This window comes from Podarcis muralis, chromosome 13, assembly GCF_964188315.1.
Source record: "Podarcis muralis chromosome 13, rPodMur119.hap1.1, whole genome shotgun sequence".
NCBI classification, from domain to species: domain Eukaryota; kingdom Metazoa; phylum Chordata; class Lepidosauria; order Squamata; family Lacertidae; genus Podarcis; species Podarcis muralis.
In genome coordinates, this window is record NC_135667.1 from 4642754 (window position 1) to 4665501 (window position 22748).

The following is a 22748-nucleotide window of genomic DNA, read 5'->3' on the forward strand; positions in this document are numbered from 1 at the left end:
ATTGGCGCCACAAAGCCCAGCCACAGTAGAATCACAGAATGACAGAGCTGGAAGGGACCCCGAGGGTCATCCAAACCAACCCCCCCCCCCCAAATGCAGGAACCACATTTTTTCCATCGCTTTCCCTAGAAAGCTTGGGCAGAAATAATCAAACGGTGATGGCCGCGTTTCCAGTGCCATGAGGAAATGGGGCACAACGCTCTCGCGGGTGCCGTGGGGGGGGGGCTGGCACAAATCTCTTCCCTCTGAGGACTAACAAGTCCGAGGGCACAGCTTCAGGTTGGTGCCAGCCCCCAGCCCCCTCCACCCTGGGCAGCCCTTGTAAATCATTCCATTCGCTCAGATATTATATCCCTGGCGAGTATCGGGGAAAGCAATTTAATATTTTTAAATGCATATCCAAGCTGGCCACACACACACCCTCTCAATATACCTAAGGTTAGGTGATGGGCACCCGCAAGGCCGAAAGATGCGGCGGTCACCGAGAGCCAAACCCTGACTTGTCTTTTTATTTCTTTTTTGAAACTTTTAATTTTGGAGAGTGCAGCTGTAAAAAGTCAAAACGATGTGTTGTCCTTTTAAAGAAATCGCAGGATGCCCTCAATTGCCAGGAGCCTGTGGACTAGCTTGTGTCTCCCTCCGGAGAGGAGCTTGGGCAAGCAAGCAGGCCCCGTCCGTTTGGCGGGGAGGTGGGCACCGAGAGGGGGGTGAGCACGGCCGTCTCTCCTGCCTGCCCTGCGTCGGCAGCCTCGCGAAGGGTGGCCCCCCACCGGCCAGGCGTGTTCTTTGTGAGGACTCAGCCGAGCGAGTCTAAACTGAACCGACGGGCCCAGCTTCCCAGAGCCCCCGGCAGCTGCCAGCGAGAGAGAGTCCCGCGCCGCGCGCTGCACGCGAACCCCCCCCCCCAAATCTCTCTCTTTCTTCTTTTTAAAAATCCATTAGGGTCCCCCGTTTCCCTCGCAGAAGCGGAACGAGAGAACCCAAAGGCTTCGGGATGCCGCGTGGCATCGCCAGCTTGGGACCTTCCGGAAAAGCACCCGCTGGATGAAGGGGTCAGAGTCCCCGCTTCAGCAGGTCTCAGTAGGGTGGGCAAAGTCCCACCCTGTGAACACGTGAGAGTGCCCAGTCCAGGAGTGACGGATCTGCGTGTGGCGGACTTGAGCCTGTGGTCTTTTACCAGTTGCTGGAAACTGCAAGACTCGGGAAGAGAGCATAATGTGGCATAATAGAGCGTCGGACTAGGGCCTGAGAGAGCAGGGTTCGAATCCCCACTCAGCCATAAAGCGCCAATGAGTGACCTTGGCAGTGCCGGATTTACGTACAGTGGTACCTTGGGTTACAGACGCTTCAGGTTACAGACTCCACTAACCCAGAAACAGAGCTTCGGGTTAAGAACTTTGCTTCAGGATGAGAACAGAAATCGGGCTCCGGTGGCGCGGCGGCAGCAGGAGGCCCCATTAGCTAAAGTGGTGCTTCAGGTTAAGAACAGATTCAGGATAAGAACGGACCTCCGGAACGAATTAAATACTTAACCCGAGGTACCACTGTATAAGGTAAACAAGCTGTAGCTTAGGGCCCCACTCTCTTGGGGCCCCCCCAAAAAATTAAAGGAAAAAACCCTGGATATGCAGGTGAATCTCGAAAAATTTGAATATCGTGGAAAAGTTCCTTTATTTCAACTTCAGTTCAACTTCAAAGGTGAAACTAATACAGTGGTACCTCAGGTTAAGTACTTAATTCGTTCCGGAGGTCCGTTCTTAACCTGAAGCTGTTCTTAACCTGAAGCACCACTTTAGCTAATAGGGCCTCCTGCTGCTGCTGTGCCGCCGGAGCCCAATTTCTGTTCTTATCCTGAAGCAAAGTTCTTAACCTGAAGCACTATTTCTGGGTTAGCGGAGTATGTAACCTGAAGCGTATGTAACCTGAAGCATATGTAATCCAAGGTACCACTGTATATGAGATAGACTCGTGACATGCAAAGCGAGATATGTCAAGCCTTTATTTGTTCTACAGGTGAAACTTGAAAAATTCGAATATTGTGGAAAAGTTCCTTTATTTCCATAATTCAACTTGAAAGGTGAAACTAATATATGAGATGGACTCATGACATGGAAAGCAAGATATGTCAAGCCTTGATTTGTTATCATTGCAATGATCATGGCGTACAGGTTATGAAAACCCCAAATTAACAATCTCAGAAAATTAGACTATTCAAGGAAATTAGCAAAACAAGGATTGCAAATCGAGCAAGATTGGACCTCTGAGAAGTAGAAGCATATCTCGCTTTGCATGTCATGAGTTGATCTCATATATTTGTTTCACCTTTCAAGTTGAATTCCTGAAATAAAGGAACTTTTCCACGATATTCCAATTTTTCGAGTTTCACCTGTACATTTCCAAAATATAAGATACAAAACAAATAAAATAAAACCTACCTACAGCAACAGCATGTTTTGTGTTGTGTAGGCTCCTATGATGTCAGTCACGGGCCCCGCCTTCTAGCCTGCTCCCTAAAATATCACTGGTTTGCTCCTTTCTATATATAGGGTGCCTACATTCTGCATGGACTGGCTGCAGGGCAACATGCGCAAATGGCTTGAGATACCTATGAGGTCCATATAGCATATATTCAACCCAAAAAACAGCGGCAATTTGTTGTTGACAAAGGACAGCTGGACATTTAAAGGGCCCCATTACCTTGCTTAGGGCCTCATCAAACCTAAATCCGACCCTGGACCTTGTAGTCAGTCATCATCTCTTAGTTCCAGTTACAGATAGGTAGCCGTGTTGGTCTGCCATAGTCAAAACAAAAAAAATTCCTTCCAGTAGCACCTTAAAGACCAACTAAGTTAGTTCTTGGTATGAGCTTTCGTGTGCATGCACACTTCTTCAGATACACTGAAACAGAAGTTGCCAGATCCTTCTATATAGTGAGAAGGTGGGGAGGGGTATTACTCAGAAGGGTGGTGGGAATGGGTGATTGGCAGATAGCTGTGATGAGCCTGTTGACGACTCTTAACGACTGCAATAGGTCTTACAGGAAAAAGTAAGGGGTGAGAAGGTGAAAAATGGCTTTGTCATGTATAATGAGATAAGAATCCAATGTCTTTGTTCAGACCAGGTCTCTCCATGGTTTTAAGTTTGGTAATAAGTTGCAATTCAGCAGCTTCTCTTTCCAGTCTATTTCTGAAATTCCTTTGTAGTAAAACAGCTACTTTGAGATCTTGTATAGAATGTCCTGGGAGATTGAAGTGTTCTCCTACTGGTTTCTCTGTCTTGTGATTCTTGTGAACTTAAAACCATGGAGAGACCTGGTCTGAACAAAGACATTGGATTCTTATCTCATTATACATGACAAAGCCATTTTTCACCTTCTCACCCCTTGCTTTTCCCTGTAAGACCTATTGCAGTCGTTAAGAGTCATCAACAGGCTCATCACAGCTATCTGCCATACCAAGCTCATACCAAGAATTAACTTAGTTGGTCTTTAAGGTGCTACTGGAAGGAATTTTTTTTTGTTTTGATCATCTCTTAGCTTAACCTACCTCCCAGGTTGTTGTGAGGATGAAATGGGGAGCAAGAAAACCAAGTGCATCACTTTGAGATCCTTGGAAGGCAAAGGTGATCTAGAAATGTAACAAACAATTTATTATTATTATTTTGCCGGCCCCAACATCCAAAGCGTGACATCTTTTGTGCGACTGATGTGCCCCCCCCCCCCCCAGTCATGGCCCGCTGAGACAGCCGCTTTGCTACCTTTTTAAATTTCATTTTTGTTGCTGCAGGTAGCACCAGGTAACAGGGCTGTGGGAGCCTCCCAGCTCCAGCCACCATTTTACTTTCCCACGGCTTTGGAGCGATGCTCTGTTGGAGTCATGTTGGGAAATCAAAATGGCGGCTCCTGGGCCCAACTACCTGGGGCTGGTTGGCCCTGCAACAGCAAAAACTCATTATTTGTACCCAGCCACTCCGGGCGGCTTCCAGCACATACCGTAAAACCTTAAACCTTAAAAAACGTCCCTGTACGGGGCTGCCTTCAGATGTTTACTAAATGTTATATTATTTTAAAAGGTAAAGGGACCCCTGACCATTAGGTCCAGTCGTGGCCAACTCTGGAGTTGCAGTGCTCATCTTGCTTTATTGGCCGAGGGAGCCGGCGTACAGCTTCCGGGTCATGTGGCCAGCATGACTAAGCCGCTTCTGGTGAACCAGAGCAGCGCACGGAAACGCCGTTTACCTTCCCGCTGGAGCGGTACCTATTTATCTACTCGCACTTTGATGTGCTTTTGAACTGCTAGGTTGGCAGGAGCTGGGACCGAACAACAGGAGCTCACCCCGTTGTGGGGATTCAAACCGCCGACCTTCTGATCGGCAAGTCCTAGGCTCTGTGGTTTAACCCACAGCGCCACCCGCATCATGGGAAGGCATTCCACAGGGTAGGGGCCACTACCGAGAAGGCCCTGTTGTTGTTGTTGACATTATTGATAATATTTGTATATCACCCTTCATCCGTAGATCTCGGGGCTGTTCACAGCATTCAAACACAGTCTAAAAAACGCAAAATACATAATGAAAACTTGAACAGAAGCAAAGCAGTAACCCTCCACCCGTACCAACAACACGTTTAAAACCGTATCGGATGTCAATCAGCCCAAGGCCTGGTTGAAGAGGAACGTTTTTGCATGGCACCTAAAGGTGTAGAATGAAGGTGCCAGCCGAACCTCCCTGGGGAGAGCATCCCACAAATGGAGGGAGCCATTGGTCAACCCTAGCCACACATTGCATAGGACAAGGCAAGACATTTTGCCGCCTGAGGCAGAGGGCAAGATGGCGTCTTCCCCTATCCCAGGTACTGAGGCTGCGGCAGCTGCACCATTCTGCCCAACGCTTGAGCCGGCCCTGCGCCATAATTTGGATTAAACCGCCTGGTCAGAGTGGGTAAGGGTGGGGCTGATAGGTGCTCCTACCCTCGGCCAGGGGTCGATCTAAATCAGCGTCGCCCAACCTGGCGCCCTCTATATATTTTGGACTACAACTCCCATGCCCAGTGGCCCTGCTGGCTGCGGCTGGCGGGAGTTTTAGTCTGAAATATCTGGGGAAAGCTCTTCTAGGCGGCCTCTGGGTTTTCCTCCCGGGCTTGCAATTCTGTGAAAGGAAAGCTGTGAGGAATTCACCTACTACTACAACAACAACAGTAGCAGCATGATTTAACCTCACGATAATTTAGTTAGGTTTCAGCTGCCAGTCCTTCTCACGGTTTATCTTGCTAACACAGGCACCCTTGACTGGTATTTTTCACAGAACAGCGAGTTTGTCGGCTGAGTTTCAAGCGGAGGACTTCGCATATAATTCTATTTTTTATTTTTTTATTTTTTTTAAAAAATGTTCCTGAGATTTCTTCTCTGCCTTTCAGGGGCTTATGCCCCACTTGAGGCGGCTTACGTAAATTAAAATCGCCATCGCGGGGGGAAGAAAAACATTTTCATAAAATGCACACAAAAGGCAAGCCTGGAAGATTAAAAGCAATCCTCAACGCAGACTTAAGAACAAGACGATGCTCTTCTGCAATTGGGACAGATCTGGGTCGGTTGCGAGGAGAGACGGATGGATTTGTCAGTTCCGGTTCTCTCAGTTTCTCATTCTTCCAATCTTATATCTGGTTCTCCACGTTTCTGCAGCAATTTGCCGATTATTATTTTTTTGAAGAAAACGTAATGAAAATCCACTACCATTTTTGTGTGAATTTCTCCTAATAAACCCATGCAGTTTTGGCTAATTTTGCAAGCAATAAAGCACATTTGTGTGTGTTGTTTTTCTGTCAATATGTGTATTTTTACTCATATGACCGAGTGTGGCCTAGTGGTTAGAGAGTCGGACTTTGGCCTGGGAGAGACTCGGGTTCAAATCCCCCCACTTGGCCACAAAACTCACTGGGTGACCTTTGGGGGCTGGTCGCTGCCTCTCTCACCTACCTCACAGGGTTGTTGTGGGGAGTAAATAAGGAAGGCGAGAGCCATGTCCACCACCTTGTGCTCCTTGGAGAAAAAAGGGTGGGATATAAATGCAATAAAGGGACGCGGGTGGCGCTGTGGGTTAAACCACAGAGCCTAGGACTTGCCGATCAGAAGGTCGGTGGTTCGAATCCCCGCCACGGGGTGAGCTCCTGTAGCTCGGTCCCTGCTCCTGCCAACCTAGCAGTTCGAAAGCACGTCAAAGTGCAAGTAGATAAATAGGTACCACTCCGGCGGGAAGGGAAACGGCGTTTCCGTGCGCTGCTCTGGTTCGCCAGAAGCGGCTTAGTCCTGCTGGCCACATGACCCGGAAGCTGCACACCGGCTCCCTCGGCCTGAAAGCGAGATGAGCGCCGCAACCCCAGAGTCAGTCACGACTGGACCTAATGGTCCAGTCAACAACCTTTACCTTTTATAAATGCAATAAACAATAATCGGCACATTTTTGGAGAATTTGGAGAGGTTTGCAAGGTTCGCCTTGGATCGCGAGCAGAATTTAATTTCTTGTGCTATTAAGGGCAAGCCTGATCTGTGGGTTTGGCTGCCCCATGCCAGTGGTTGTGGGGCACCCAGGGAGGCTGCCCACTTGCCAAGATGGCTGCTTTCTCTCTCTGTCTCTCTGTCTCTTTCTCTCTCTCTCTTTTCTCTGCATCTCCATCAGGCTTTGGCAGAGCAGGTGCGTCAAAACGCCCCACTCGCCTCCGCAGCCTCTGGCTTATTAACGGATCACGAGGGGAACTTTTGTCTGTGCAAACATTAAACATCTTGTTTAAATATTAAGTGACCCCGCAGAGCATCCTTTGGAAAGGCCGGGCTGCATCGGGTTTGTCTGAGAGCGCGGAGGGGGCTGCAGGGTTAGGGGTCTGAGTTGCTGGGTAGGAAGGTTGGGGAGCGGCCGCCGAGACCACATAACACCTGAAAGACCTACATTGGCTCCCAGTATGTTTCCGAGCACAATTCAAAGTGTTGGTGCTACCCTTTAAAGCCCTAAACAGCCTCAAAGGCCCAGTAGACCTGAAGGAGTGTCTCCACCCCCATCGTTCTGCCCGGACACTGAGGTCCAGCTCCGAGGGCCTTCTGGCGGTTCCCTCCCTGCGAGAAGTGAGGTTACAGGGAACTGGGCAGAGGGCCTTCTTGGTGGTGGCACCCGCCCTGTGGAACGCCCTCCCATCAGATGTCAAAGAGAAGAACAACTACCAGACTTTTAGAAGACATCTGAAGGCAGTCCTGTTTAGGGAAGCTTTTAATGTTTGATGCATTACTGTATTTTAATATTTTGTTGGAAGCCGCCCAGAGTGGCTGGGGAAGCCCAGCCAGATGGGTGGGGTATAAATAATAAATTATAATTATAATAATTATAATAATTTAATAATTATAATTAATTGGGGGACACCACTGGAACCCCCAGGGACGTGGGTGGTGCTGTGGGTTAAACCACAGAGCCTAGGACTTGCCGATCAGAAGGTTGGCGGTTCGAATGGGGTGAGCTCCTGTTGCTCGGTCCCTGCTCCTGCCCACCTAGCAGTTCGAAAGCACGTCAAGTGCAAGCAGATAAATAGGTACCGCTCCGGCGGGAAGGTAAATGGCGTTTCCGTGCGCTGCTCTGGTTCACCAGAAGCGGCTTAGTCATGCTGGCCACATGACCCGGAAGCTGTACACCAGCTCCCTTGACCAATAAAGCGAGATGAGCGCCGCAACCCCAGAGTCGGCCACGACTGGACTTAATGGTCAGGGGTCCCTTTACCTTTACCTTTTACTGGACCCCCCACATCAGCTCTTTAATACCACAAAGTCTTGGGCGATGAAAGGAATTCAAAATGGCCCTTTTTGAAGCCTCGGGCCTGTCCCTGCACCCCAGGCAGGAAAAGTCTCCCATCTTCCACCTCCTCCGGTCTCTGTCCAAGGCCTCCTGAGCTTTCCCTCGCAGCTGGCCCATGAATTTATTATTTAACACCCATGCCACCCATCAGTATTCTCTGGGCGCCTTGCGGGAGAAAAACAGAAGCAGGCATCGTCATGAGTTGGTAGCAAAACTCAGAAGGGAATAAAATGGCAGAAAAAACAACAACTGCAACCTGGCAGCCGCCACCGCCGTTTCTAGCAATTAAAGACTTGGGGAAATGAATTTTTTAGAAAGGTATATTCGCCTGGCTCTGAAGAGATAGCCAAGTTAGAGATGCCAGGAAGCCCTGCAAGTGAGCAGTCTCCAAGGGCAGCCCCGCATACTGTACATTACAGCAGCCTGGCTGTAACCCATAAGTACGGCTAATTTCTTTCTCTCTCTTTCTCTCTCTCTCTCCTGCCCCACAGCAACTTCAGATGGTACCAAGGAAGGGCTTGAAAACATGAAGGGCGGTGCCTGCCTCTCCAAAGGCATGAAAGTCGTCTTGAAAGTCGGGCAGCGTAAGTCGTCGGGGGACGGGGAGAGAGAAGAATCCAGAAAGCGTGCCTTTGCGGGAGAAGATCTGGGTGTGGGGAGATGACCCAGATGTCCCTGGGAGGGGAATGGGGGTCCGTTGCACGAGAGCAGAGCATTCTGGGAGCCAGAACCTCTTCAGGAAGAGAGCGGGTTAGAACGGGGAATCCTGGAAATGAGGAGGACACCCCCCCCCCCCCCCCGTTCCCCGGGAGAAGGGTGGGGGAGAGTGCCAGGGCCAGCCTTCGCCAACCTGGTGCCCTCCAGATGTTTTGGACCGCACGCTAGCTGGATGAATAATTATAGTTTAGAGGTCCCGAGCCCTAAGGAAGCCAGATTATCCTCCACCAGGGCCAGGGCCTTCTCAGTGATGGCTCCGACCTGGTGGAATGCTCTGTCCCAGGAGACCAGGGCCCTGCAGGATTTAACCTCCTTCCGCAGGGCCTGTAAGACAGAGATGGCTTTCAATTTGAACTTAGCCTGATCTTTTATTCCCCTTCCTCCCCTCCCCCTCCCCTTTTTATGAAGATTACCCGGCGCTCTGGGATCCCACAGCTAATTCTCCCCTGATCTCCTCACTGGCCCAAATTGAACTAATTTAGCCAGCTAGCCCTGGTGATCATCTAATGTTTTTTGGATGGATTTCCCCCCTAAATTGATTTTTGAATTCTGAATTTATCGTTATTCACGTTTCACACTGTTTTTTTGTTGCATCGCTTAAGTGTTTTAAATTTGTTGTTAGCCGCCCCGAGCCCGGTTTTTGAACCGGGAAGGGCGGGGTATAAATAAAAAAATATTATTATTATTAATTATTAAAACATCTGAGAGGTGGCAGGTTGGCAAAGACTGACCTAGTGGCTGGCTTGTGCTCACCCCATTCCCTGCCACCGCTGCAACAGCCAGGACTCTTGGGGACTTTGACCCGTTCCCTCTGCAAAACCCCTGGATTTGGGAACGTGGCACGGGGCAGGCCCACAGCCCCTGCTGGAACTAGGATGAGCTCGTGACCGCCCAGTAAATGGGAATACAGTGGTGCCCTGCAAGACGAATGCCTCGCAAGACGGAAAACCCGCTAGACCAGGGGTCTGCAACCCGCGGCTCCGGAGCCGCATGTGGCTCTTTTACACCTTTGCCGCGGCTCCGGGGCGGATACTAGCGAGGGGAGGAGGCGCATTGTGCGCCCCAACACTCCCCACTGTGGCAGGCGCTGTACTGGCTGTGACGTCGCATGGGGGCGGTGTGTGCGTTAGTCACGCACCGTCCCGACGTCACCTTCCCCGTTTTGCGGCTCCCAGATTTTTTTTTCTTCGGAAACGGGTCCAAGTGGCTCTTTTTGTCTTAAAGGTTGCAGACCCCTGCGCTAGACGAAAGGGTTTTCCGTTTCTGAGCTGCTTCGCAAGACGACTTTCCCTATGGGCTTGCTTCACAAGACGAAAACGTCTTGCGAGTCTTGCGATTTCCCTCCCCGCTTCCCCCCCCTTTTTCAAAGCCGCTAAGCCGCTAATAGCCTTTTAGCAGCTTAGCCGCTAATCCTTTAATAGCCACTAAGCCGCTAAACCGCTAATAGAACTAAGCCGCTAATGGGCTTGCTTCGCAAGACGGAAAAACCGCTAGACGAAGAGAATCGCGGAACGGATTCTTTTCGTCTTGCGAGGCATCCCTGTATGGGGGGCAGGAGTAGATTGGGGTGGGAGCAAGGGAGAGGAGGGGGAGTCAATCCTATGACCCTGAATGTCAGGCCCTCTCGCTTTCCCCTTCTTTTCTCCCAGCCCTGACTGTTTCTCACCCCCTGTCCTACCTGGGCAAATGTGCCCCTTGATGCCCGCTTGTCGCTCTGCCCGCCTCTCACGGATCCTGCCCCTCAGATTAAATCGCACAAACGAGCAGAATAAACGTGAGGATTCCAGGGCGGCAGAAGGAGGAGTTTGGAGCCCGGAGTCCTGACTTTGAACACCTCTTTGGCCAGCAAGCTGCCTGCCTGTGGCCTGGGGCTAAGCTTTCCTCTCTCTCTCAGCCCCTAAGCACGCCTCGCAGGGCCGTTGTGAGATCAAAAACAGAGAAGCGAAATGAATTTGGGGGCGAGGTTTTCTCAAGCAAACACCCCCCCCCCCAAATCTGGGATGGTTTCGTTTGCTCGTTAACTTGATGTTTTAAACCACATCTTCCATTGCTCTCTAGCTACTTAATAAAAATCTGAATTTTAAAATACCACAGTTCAGAAATTTGGTTTCGGGTTTATTAAGAAAAATAAATGCTGCCAGGCAACTCATCAGCCCGCTCCCAAAAGGGAAAGAAGCTTAGATGAATAGGTTAAACTGCCCTCGTTTCTGAAGTTGTGGCGGGAAAGTGATTTACCGTAAATGTAGATTAAATTAAATCGGTGGGGATGACAGAACATTGCCATGTACCAAGACTGGGAGAGGGGATGCAGGGGAAGGCAGAACTAAAACAAAATGAGGGTGGGATGGGATTGGAAAGAATCTTCACTTTTGGAGGGAGAGGGAAGATAAAGGTCAGGGTCCGTCCTGTAGCCACGGAGGTTCCCGTAATGTCTGTCCATCCTAGCACAGGTGTTTTTTTAAAAAGCCTTGTTATTGGCAAAAAAAAACCAACCACAGGTGTGTTGGCTGTTTCTGGCAGCGGCTGGGCAGGTACTTTCACCTGGCTGCCTCCCTCGCCAGGTGTGAGCTCAGACTCCGCCCACAGGTGACCTCACCTGCTGCTGCACACCAGTGTTGAGAGCACAACCTAGTGGTTCCTGTGTGGTACTGCATGCTCTTTCCACCCCACCCCACACCCTCCTGCTTTGTAAGATTAAAACCCCGAAGAGAATGTGAAGCCCTTCCCCCCCTTACTTTTAACCGTGGCAATTTTTTATTTTTATTTTTGAGCTGCAGAGGCATGCAGGCACCCGAAGTACACAGAACGTCCTATGCTCCTTCTTTGCCTGGTTGCGGAATTCTGTGTGACTCGGAAACTGGCCTGCTTATTTATTGATTTTTATTTATTTGCTCAGTTTGCATACCGCCCTATACCCGTCAATATCGGGGCAGTTCACAAAACAAAACTGCAATATTAAAAACACAACATACATGATCAAAACAAAGACAACCCTAAAATCTGCCCCCCTTCTGTCCCAGAGTGGCGCCATAAAAGGAACCGAGCCTCAGTTGTATTTCCTAATTGCCACACGAGAAGGGCAAAGAGGTGGCCGACATCTGACAAAATTGTTTCACTGTTTTTGGAGTCCGTGGGGATCGTTTCCTTGTTGTCGTTCGTTTCATCCTTCTTGAGTTTGTGTGTTTTGCTCTGTTTTTACCATGCCACGCTGCTAAAGAGCGCGTTGGTTTTATTATTTTATTCTTGAGTTTGTGTGGTTTTGCTCTGTTTTTGACGCTTCGCCCCCATAAATTGGGGGTCTGAATGTGTCTCCCTTTGCCCCTAACTGGGTCTCTGCCCCTCCGTCCCCCAGCTCCCACCCACACTTGCCATCTCTCTGCCCTTCAGAACGTAAAAAGAGCTTGCTGGATCAGACCAGGGGCCCATCTGCTGGTACCCATTGCTGCCCCCCAAGTGCGGAGGACAGAGCATAGTCATTGTGGCTAGGAGCCATCGAGAGCCCTCTCTGCCCCCTTGAATTTGCCTAGTCCTCTTTCCAGTCCTCTTTCCAAGATGGCGGCTGCCGCCGCCTCTCCCCCCCCCCCCCCCGGCGGGAACCGGCTTCCATAGTTTTAACTGTGCGCCCTTGCCGCCCCCAGATCCCAACACGGGCTCCAAAACCCCGAAGTCCGTTCCAGACACGCCTACCGAGAAGGAGAGAGGGACGTCTGGGGCAGCCGAGCCCAGCAAGGAGGTCAACCCAGGTATGCCCCAACCCTACAACTCCCTCCTCGCCCCCCAAGCGCAGTCACGAGAGGAGGGAGCCCCCCTGCAGCAAAACCCTGGCTCTCACCCCCCACACACCGCCCCATGTTTTCCCTCCACGTTTCCCACTCCCTAACCCCTCCCTCCCTCTTGCCCCAAGGCACAATAGCCCCAGTGCCCTCCTTTCCCAAGAGGCTCCCATGGACTTGAGGGTCCGGGGAGCCGGATTTGGGGCAGCATCCTGCATTCCTCAAAAGCTTTTCGGTGTGTAGGATCCTGAGGCCTGAGCAGAGAAGGGCCTTTGCCCCAGAGTCCATTGTTAAGGGAAGAGAAGCCTGCAGGCGAGTAGGCGCAGGACCCAGGAGTCCTAGTTCCCCGAATCCCCTGCTTTAAGGCATTAGGCACCCTCCTCCCCCCACAAAAATCCAGCTCAAGATGGCAGGCCTCGTTGGCTGGGGTTGGGATGAGTTGTGGTCCAAAGCATGCGGGGGAAGCCATTATTATTATTATTATTATTATTATTATTATTATTATTATTAATCATGGAGCGGCTTACACAAATTGAAACAAGGCGGATAAAATGCAAAAAAACTAACAGATGACCCCCAATTCCGCTGCAATGGAATGAGGCGGCTTCTCGTACCCCATTTCCGAGAGAACCCCGGAGTCCTGGCTCCTACCTCTCCTCCTCTTCCAACCTCTCCTTGGACAGCCCAGGAGTCCTGGCTCCCAGCTCTGCTCATCAAGGGGAGGGGGGGGAGGAGACCAGGACCGGGGCCCTGTGGGTCAGCGTTTGGGGCAGACCCTCCTTCGCCGCTTCCCCCTTCTCCCCGGGATCAGTCCACGTCCGGCCCTGGCAGGCCCAGACGGGGGGGGGGGGGGGGACACTGAAGACGAGGCTTTGCAGCGGGGGGGTGGGGACGGCGGGGGGGACTAGCTCCTTGCAAAGTGTTTTGTTCTGCCTGTCTTCCGTGTCGGGGACAGAACCGGGAGCCGGGAGAGGGGGCCCCCCCCGGGCTTGAGGTTTATTGATAGTGATGGCTGAAATGAACCCTGCCGAGCCGGGCTGGGGGGAGGTATCGAGGAGGCAATTAGCTCCATTAACCAGAGTCGACAGACACTAACGAGCACCTTCCCTCTCCAGGCAGGGCCCGCTTTGCTATTTGAGCGCCTCTCCGCCAACCAACAGGTTTCTAGTTATTCCTCCGCTCTCCGTAGACCGAATCGGACCATTATTATTATTATTGAAAAAGGCCTGTTTCGGAAGTTGCAGGCTGCTGCTTGAGCCAGGCCGTGTGGGGCAGCCACCCGCTGGATGGGTCATGCCAGCTAGGCCTACCGCCTTGGTGCCCACTGTCCGTACAGCACAGATGCCCACTGCGAGGGAGGCACAGCTGCATGCAGGAAGACCTCACTGAGAGCTAGAATCTTGCGCAGCCCGGAAGCCTTCCTGCGTTCATTGTGCGGCTCTGCGCATGAAGGCTCTGGCTGTCTTGTGTGGCCGCCAGGGGGGCGCATGACTCCTTGGCAAGCCCTCATCCCCTGCTCACGCACCAGCCTTTCCCCACATAAGTATAACCTCTGAATGGGGAAAGGAACAGGTCTGCCTTTCTTCCTAGAGCTGTAGAACCAGAAGCTCAACGTTTCCCTTTTTTAAAGGGAAATTCCCTTATTCCGAATAGGATTCCTCGCAAGAAAAGGGAAATGTTGACAGCTATGACCAGAAGGGACCCGAAGAGTCATTCAGTCCAACCCCCTGCAATAATAATAACAACAATAATTTTTTTACATTAATGCTCAGAAACATATGTTTCCGATAACAATTCCAAGTGTCGGTGCTGACCTTGAAAGCCCTAAACGGCCTCAAAAGGCCCAGTAGACCTGAAGGAGCGTCTCCACCCTCATCATCCAGCCCGGACACTGAGGTCCAGCTCCGAGGGCCTCCTGGCCCTTCCCTCACTGCGAGAAGTAAGGTTGCAGGGAACCAGGCAGAGGGCCTTCTCGGTGGTGGCGCCCACCCTGTGGAACACCCTCCCAGCAGATGTCAAGGAAATAAACAACTACAGTGGTACCTTGGGTTACATACGCTTCAGGTTACATACGCTTCAGGTTACACACTCCGCTAACCCAGAAATAGTGCTTCAGGTTAAGAATTTTGCTTCAGGATGAGAACAGAAATCAGGCTCCGGCGGCACGGCAGCAGCGGGAGGCCCCATTAGCTAAAGTGGTGCTTCAGATTAAGAACAGTTTCAGGTTAAGTACAGACCTCCAGAACGAATTAAGTACTTAACCTGATGTACCACTGTATCTGACTTTTAGAAGACATCTGAATGCAGCCCTGTTTAGGGAAGTTTTTAATGTTTTATTGTGTTTTTAATATCCTGTTGGAAGCTGCCCAGAGTGGCTGGGGAAACCCAGCCAGATGGGCAGGGTATAAATTATTATTATTATTATTATTATTATTATTATTAAGCAGGAATCGCATTCTGTGAGCGGCCCAGGGTTTTCCAAAGGCTGCATGCGCATCCTGCATTTAAGGCGCATGACCTTCACCCAAGAGCCCTGGGCCCCGCTGTTCCCCTCTAACAGAACTACGATTCCCAGCGCCAGCAGCAAACTACATTTCCCAGGGTTCTTTTCGGGAAGCCATGTGTTGTGCACACGTATGGGGTGTGCGCAGTCCAAGCTCCACCACACCTCCCCACACGGAGATCTTTTCACTGGGGCCAGGGGGGTGAACTTCTGGGCCGCTGTAGGGAGAAGCCAGCCTCTCGTTTTGAGGCTGCGTCTTCCCCGCACGGCCTGGTTCACGCTGAAGCGAAAGACTCAGAGCTCCTCCTGCCTGTCTTGGCTGCCGGCAGGAAGTGGCTTAGGAAACATAACCCAAAAGAAACACTTTGGGCGAAACTGGCGAGGGGGGAAAGGCAAACAGTGTAACTCAAATCTCCTTTGCACAGGGGAAGAGAACGCCAGTTCGGAGGAGGAAATCAAGGGCTTTTTCCTGGATTGAACATGTCAGGGTGGGGTGGGGTTGAGCGAGATGCATGCTTGGCTCTCCCGTGGCGCTGGATCCGGCCCCTGCCCGAAATAGCTTAAAAAACTAGCTTGTCAGGAAAACAGGAAAACATCTCCTTGTCATGCTAGATTTCTGCAAGCAGGGAGACTTTTCCCACGGAGGGGACCCATCAGCCTCCACCGTCAGCCTGACGTGATATAATCCAGAGCACAGCTGGGGAATTTTATTTTATTTTATTATTTTATTTTTTACAGCCTGAGAGGCAGATTTCCTTCTGGGTAGCCACCCATTGGCCACTTCCAGTGGTGGGCGGGGCCAGGGTCAAAAGTAGGTGGAGCAATGGATGCAGATGTTGTCTTTGCGCACTAGGCCAGCTTGCACAACCGCTCCAGCCCCATCTCTCCCCTCCACTCAGATGAGCAAGGCGCATTTGCAGAGACCCAAAGACTCCTTCTGCAGGGTTGTGACCTAGAAACAGCCTTTCACCCTCTTCTTCTGAATGTTTTACCCACCTTATAAAAAAATAAGTAAAACTCTCACAATTAAAATTAAATTAAATCTTCCTGCGTTGAAAGGGGCTGGACTAGATGACTCTCGTGGTTCCTTCCAACTTCTGTGATTCTAATTATAAAGCCATTCGAACAGAACAGACCTGTACAAATTCAGCTCCAGGGTCCCACTACAGGAAACACCTTAGTGGTCACAAAAGTAGATTTAGGGAAACGCGATCCGTTCGCCCACATTGGGCGCTGAGCCAAGGGAGCACTGCAACAAAGATGTAGAACGGAAGAGGGAGGGGTGCTGAATTTTAGCGCCACTGAAATCTGAAAGCCCGAATCCCGCCAGTGTCAGTCAGAGGACAGACTCGAGAGTTGTGTCAACGCACCACTGACAGAAGGGATTGCCACGGTTTTGGGGCCATCACAGAGGAGGCCCTTGCCTGCAGGGATGGGTGCTGGCCACCCTTAATGTCAGCGAGGCCTCGGTCCGTGGGGCAGGCGATGCCATGGGCAAGCAGGGAGCCGTTTGCTTATACCAGGCACCCCCAGACTCGGCCCTCCAGCTGTTTTGGGACTACAACTCCCATCATCCCTAGCTAACAGGACCAGTAGTCAGGAATGATGGGAATTGTAGTCCCAAAACAGCTGGAGGGCCGGGTTTGGGGGTGTCCGGCTTATACTGACGCTTGGTAAACAAGCATCTCCATAAACACTCTTCTTTTTCCCTCCCCCCCCCAAAAAATAACAGGACCCCCAACCGGAAACGCCACCGGGAAGGTGGGAGGCGAGAACGGCCCGCTGCCCCAGTCCAGCGTCCCGATCATCGCGGGGGCCGCCGGAGGGGCCGCCTTCGTCCTGCTGGTGGCGGCCGCCGTGACGGGCGCCCTCTGCTACCGCCGGCGCCGGGCCAAGCACAGCGAGTCCCACCACCCGCCGCTCTCGCTCAGCACCCTGACCAGCCCCAAGCGGGGGGGCGGCGGGGGCAACAATAATGGCTCGGAGCCCAGCGACATCATCATCCCGCTCCGGACTTCAGACAGCGCCTTCTGCCCCCACTACGAGAAGGTCAGCGGGGACTACGGCCACCCGGTCTACATCGTTCAGGAGATGCCCCCCCAGAGCCCTGCCAACATCTACTACAAAGTATGAGGGGGGGTGGGCAGCACGGCTCCCTCCTGGCGGAGGCTGCGCCCCCCGGCCATCACCACCACACCCCCCAACGGCGGGGAGGAACCTCGGCACGGACCGGGGGGACGTTGCCGCCCCTCTCGCCCGGCCTGGATACTAGGGTCCGTGCACAGCTCCGGGGACCCCCCTCTATGGCATTCAAGGGGGGTTCCCGGGATTTGGATTTGGCCAGAGGGAAGGACCCTCCACCTTGCTGTCTCCTCCTCTCTCTCCGTGGATTTGGGCCTGGTTCAGATGGACAGGCCGAGAGAATCGACCCCCTTTCCGCCAGGCGCCAGCGAGCTTAACAGAGACAAGAACCCCTCTCGCCCCACTTCCGGGTGCGAGGGGGGAAGGACTGGGCTCCCACGTCGGCTGATTTCTTTCCACACACTCACTCTCTCACACACAGACACACATCCCTCCATTTCTCCCCTGCGGTGCGCCCCACAGTCCAGTTTCGATGGATCTCTCACCCCTGTTCAACAAATAAAGGTGACTTAGGGCCCATACGCACTTTCCTTTGCCCAAGGGAAACCCGATCTTTAGCGCTGAATTGGAACAAGCGGCAACCGGGTTTCCCGCAGGTGGCTGTTTGTTCCGATTTAGCAATAAAGCACGGTTTTTTTTCCGGGGGAATGCAGTGAGGGAAAGGCTTTCTAAGCAAAGGACGAGCGGAAATGTGGACGAGCCCTTACTTATAAACATCCACCCATCGGCCAAAATGAATTAAAGTAGGGCGGTGTTTCTCTTTTTTTTAAAAAAAAAAACGCACAAATTTCCTTGCACAATTTCAAATTCTTTTTGACAACATACTCAAGGGTCACACTGTTGTGGTCGGATGGTTTTGGGGGAAGCTGCAACAGGTTAAGCATAATGTTGTCGCTATTCCCCCCCCCTGCCCCCCAAGGGAAAACACCCTGCCAAGACTTAATAGTTACTTTGCCATTCCCACCCCGGATGCGTCCCTCAAAACTGACATTTCAAGTACAGTATTAAATCTGAGAATCTTGAAGGTTTGCAGGGTTTCTTCTGCCAAGTTACCTTTTGGCTCTGCGGAACCTGCCCTGTTCCTCTCGGCTTCTGTGAGGAGATAATTCAGTGGCAAACTCCATTACCCAACTCTTTCCCCACCCAAGAAAAGCACAAGGCCAGGGCAGGTGTAGGGGAGCCATTTTGCCTGTCCCATTTTGCTTCCCCTCATTTTAGGTTCCGCTAGGGAAAGAGTTGAGGCGCCCTTTCCCAGCCCACATATGTTTTGGACTACAATTTCAGCCCATAATAATAATAATAATTTATTATTTATACCCCGCCCATCTGGCTGGGCTTCCCCAGCCACTCTAGGCAGCTTCCAACAAAATATTCAAATACAGTAATGCATCAAACATTAAAAGCTTCCCTAAACAGGGCTGCCTTCAGATGTCTTCTAAAAGTCTGGTAGTTGTTCTCTTTGACATCTGGTGGGAGGGTGTTCCACAGGGCGGGTGCCACCACCGAGAAGGCCCTCTGCCTGGTTTCCTGTAACTTGGCTTCTCGCAGTGAGGGAACCGCCACAAGGCCCTCGGAGCTGGACCTCAGTGTCCGGCTGAAAGATGGGGGTGGAGACGCTCCTTCAGATATACTGGGCCGAGGCCATTTAGGGCTTTCAAGGTCAGCACCAGCACTTTGAATTGTGCTCGGAAACGTACTGGGAGCCAGTGTAGGTCTTTCAAGACTGGTCTCGGTGGCCGCTCCCAGTCACCAGTCTAGCTGCCGCGTTCTGGATTAGTTGTAGTTTCCGGGTCACCTTCAAAGGTAGCCCCACATAGAGCGCATTGCAGTAGTCCAAGCGAGAGATAACCAGAGCATGTGCCACTCTGGCGAGACAGTCCACAGTCCAGATAGGGTCTCATCCTGCGTACCAGATGGAGTTGGTAAACAGCTGCCCTGGACCAGGACTGACCTGCGCCTCCATGGACAGCTGTGAGTCCAGAATGACTCCCAGGCTGCGCACCTGGTCCTTCAGGGGCACAGCTACCCCATTCAGGACCAGGGAGTCCCCCACACCTGCCCTCCTCCTTGCAGCTGAGTCAGGCCAATACCCCTTCTGGCCCAGCTTCCTATCCTCACGGGGACCAACCGGGTGCCGCAAGTGGGAGCCGAGTTCAAGAGCAGACCTCTCCCCTCCTGTAGTTTCCCACAACTGGTACCCAGAAGCGCTGCTGAGAGCACAGCCATCCTGGCTAGGAGCCAACAATAATAGCCTTACACCTCCATGAATTTGCCTAAAGCTCTTTTAAAGCCATCTGGGTTGGTTGCTGTCACTGCCTCCTGTGGCAGGGAGTTCCACAGTTTGACCGTGCCTGAAGAAGGGACTTATATCTGTCCTGATTCTTCCAACGTTCTGCTTTGTGGGTTGTCCACAAATTTGAGGGTCAGGCCAGCACTGGGAGTTGTAGTTCGAAACATCTGGAGGGCGCCAGGCTAGGGGAAGCTGGCTTAAGGAGACACCGTCATGCCATCGCTCACACCTGAGGAAACCTTCCTTCCCTTTCTGACACCCCCTGTCACATACACCTCCCCCCAAAAAAACCCCATGCTCACCCCCTTGGCCATTAACCCCATACACTTCTGCAGATCACAAAAAAATGAAGGAGGCCATTTCTCTGCCGGAGTTTGGGGGTCAGAGAGACGCTGGCGGAATCCACGGATCGGACTCGGGATGACTCGAAAAGAGGACCGGTTGCTTAGCCGTCCGGCGGCCGTTTTGTTCGCTTTTTCGTTGTTTAGTTGTTAGAAGAAGAAAAGTCACACAAAATGGCCACCCTTCCCCATCTGAGATGACGACTGGGCAGGGCGGTGGTGGGGGGGGGAAGGTTGTGGGGCTGTTCTCTGAGGGTCTTCGCGTTGCCCCCATTTGGGGAGGAGACTGAAAGACTGGTGTTTTCCCCCCCTCCCTCCACGGCCAACATCTGGCTGGCCTTCAGAAGCCGCGTATTTTGTGTGTGTGGAGATTTTTTCATGGGGCTCCGAGAGAGGAGGGACTTTTGTGTGTGTTGGACTTGGGGATTGTGGTCGGGGCCTTTCCTGCGTTTGGCAGGGGAACGGAACGAAACAAAAAAAAGAAAAATGTGGTCTTTTTTCAGCTTTAACAGAGGTGGTTGTTTTTTTTATCTGAGAGTTTCTTAGCTTTGTCGGTGGAATTTTACTGTTGGACATTGTTGATTATAGAAGTTCTTGTGCAGCTGGCCTTTTGGACTCTTCTCTGCTTATTTCCTTCCGAACCACCCAGAGAAAACCACTCAAAAAAAGCCAGCTGATTGCTGGAGGTTGTGTGTCAAGACAGCCATACATCGGGGCGTTAAAGGGGGGGCCTGCGACATATTTGTGGAGGCGGCAAGGGTTGGGGGGAGGAAATGGATTGTGACTAATGTGCCACATGAGGGGCACAAAAAAAAAAACCCCACACGGTTGCCCACCCTGCTATCGGCATTCCTGCATCTTGCAGCCACCCGAAATATGGTCATCGGCACTTTCTGGTTTCATGCGTTTTCCGTAGAGGGTTCATACATGCCCCAAATGCACCCCGTGTGGGAGGGAAAAGCCCCCCAAAATGTCTCTGTGTGTGTGTGTTGCGGGAAGAGTCCTCAATTAGATCTCACAACCCAAAATGTGGAGAAAACCACCACTGGCCACCAACTGCTCATCGCATAGGGTGGGTTTTCAGTTATCTGATGTCGCTCTGTACGCGCTCAGAGGCCAAGGGCCGGAAAGCAGCCTTCCTAGCAGGCTCGGGGCTAGGTAAAGGGACCCCTGACCATTAGGTCCTGTCGTGACCGACTCGGGTTGCGGCACTCATCTCGCTTTACTGGCCGAGGGAGCCGGCCTACAGCTTCTGGGTCACATGGCCAGCATGACTAAGCCGCTTCTGGCGAACCAGAGCAGTGCACGGAAATGCCGTTTACCTTCCCGCCGGAGCGGTACCTATTTATCTACTTGCACTTTGACGTGCTTTCGAACTGCTAGGTTGGCAGGAGCAGGGACCGAGCAACGGGAGCTCACCCCGTCGCGGGGATTCGAACCGCCGACCTTCTGATCGGCAAGTCCTAGGCTCTGTGGTTTAACCCACAGCGCCACCCGCGTCCCATCGCTCTGGGCTAGTGGGGGAATAAATTCTCGAAGCAGAAGACTTCCAATGTAGTCAACTGGGGGTAGGAGTTGGCCTCCTATCCTGTTAACCCCCCCCCCCCGGCTGTACCCCCAAACCGGCTCATCCTGTAAATGGGAGCCAGCCGTTTTTTTAGCTTGGGGTGCAGGCAGGATCAGAGGCTCTGTCCTTTAACCGTCTCCTCCTGCTGTCCCAGAGCGGGGCCGGAGCCTGCCAGTGCTGTGCCCCCCACACCTGACCTTGCGTCACCCCCTCCCCAACAACATCCCCATTTCGGGCAGTTGCATCAGCAAACCTCGCCTTTTCTCCCTGATGAAGTCTGACAGCGTTCAGCACCCCCAGGGCTGTGTCTGTCCCATGTACCAGAGATCTAATTGAGGACTCTTCCCGCAACACACACACACACACACACACGAGTCCTTAAGTAAACAGCATCCAAAGGGAGCTCAAAACAGGGCGAGAGTTTCCGTGAGGGTCGGGCAGGAGATTTGCCACGTAAGCAGGCAGCTCTCCAAAGTGGGGCGCGCTCTCCCTCCCTCCCTCTCTCACTCATCTTCGCTCAGATCACAGCAGGCCGCCACGTTCTGCACCAGTGACAGGTCCCCCCCCTCCACAATCTGCCTCCCTCCCTCCCTCTCTCTCTTGCGCCCGTCCCCCTCCCCAAAACGAAACCTCAGACCTATGCGTCCTGGGCCTGCCTCCTGCCACATCCAGACACCTTGTCAGTTTGTTCCGAGAAGACAACGGCTGGCGTAGGTTGTTTTGGGACTGGCAGCGCCAATCGGGGGCAGAGCAAGCGGGAGCGACGCCAGCCCTGATGTGCCCCGACACGGACGGGGGGTGGGGGTAGAGGGAGAGCGGCCTAGAAGCGTGGGGGCAGCAGCGGGCACTGGCGGCGTCTTGAGAAGCTGAGCCCAATCTCTGGGTGCGTCCCGGCGCATTGCAGAGGGCTGCAGAACCCGCTCAAAAGCGTGTCTTTTGCTTTCGGAAAGGAAGCCTTTTCAGGGTGCGGGAAAGGCACTTCTGCCAGCGGCCACAAGGGCGGCGCTCTGAGGAAATTGCCCTGCTGCATCTTCTGGTACGCTCCAACTATAGTTTATTATTAGCCCTGGCACAGGCTGTATTGGAAATTCTCGGTCGAGTTCCTGGAAGATGGCAGACTCTCTTTCCTTGGAGATTTTTAAGCAGAGGTTGCATGGCCATGCGTCAGGGATTGTTGCCTTGCAGAAGGTTGGACAAGGGCTCCCTCCTAACTCTGCCACGATTCATGTTCACACCATACATCCAAACCCCCCGAATGCACATTGCTTGCCCCCAAAGGATCCTGGGAGCTGTAGTTTGCCACGGGCTGCTTGGAATGGGTGAACTACGGTTCCCAGGATCCTTCAGGAGAAGCCCTGCGCTTTAAGCATGAGTCAAATGTGCTTTCAAAACAGGGTGTGGACTCCAGCTTTGGCCTTCTTTCACACACACTTAATTTTTTAATCAAGCCGCGGATCGCACCGCATTTAAAAATAAAGGTGCGTCGAGTCGATGCTCGACGTTGTCACTTCAAAGCCTGCAAACGTAGCTGAAGATTTGTTCCGAGCTGCGGGCTGCCGTGCTAAATTGGTGTTTGGAAATTAAG

General features: G+C 52.3%; 1 protein-coding gene across 1 annotated transcript in view; it reads left to right on the plus strand.

Moving 5' to 3' along the window:
• The window catches only part of EFNB3 (ephrin B3), a gene marked incomplete at its 5' end in the record, with an annotated part of 73502 nt that extends 53299 nt beyond the window's left edge, over nucleotides 1-20203 (plus strand). The window contains 3 exons of the mRNA XM_077917810.1: nucleotides 8322-8414; nucleotides 12186-12290; nucleotides 16556-20203. Coding sequence (XP_077773936.1) covers nucleotides 8322-8414; nucleotides 12186-12290; nucleotides 16556-16956 — 599 coding nt within the window. The remainder of the gene's footprint in view (nucleotides 1-8321; nucleotides 8415-12185; nucleotides 12291-16555) is intronic.
• Between the last annotated feature and the right edge of the window lie 2545 nt (nucleotides 20204-22748).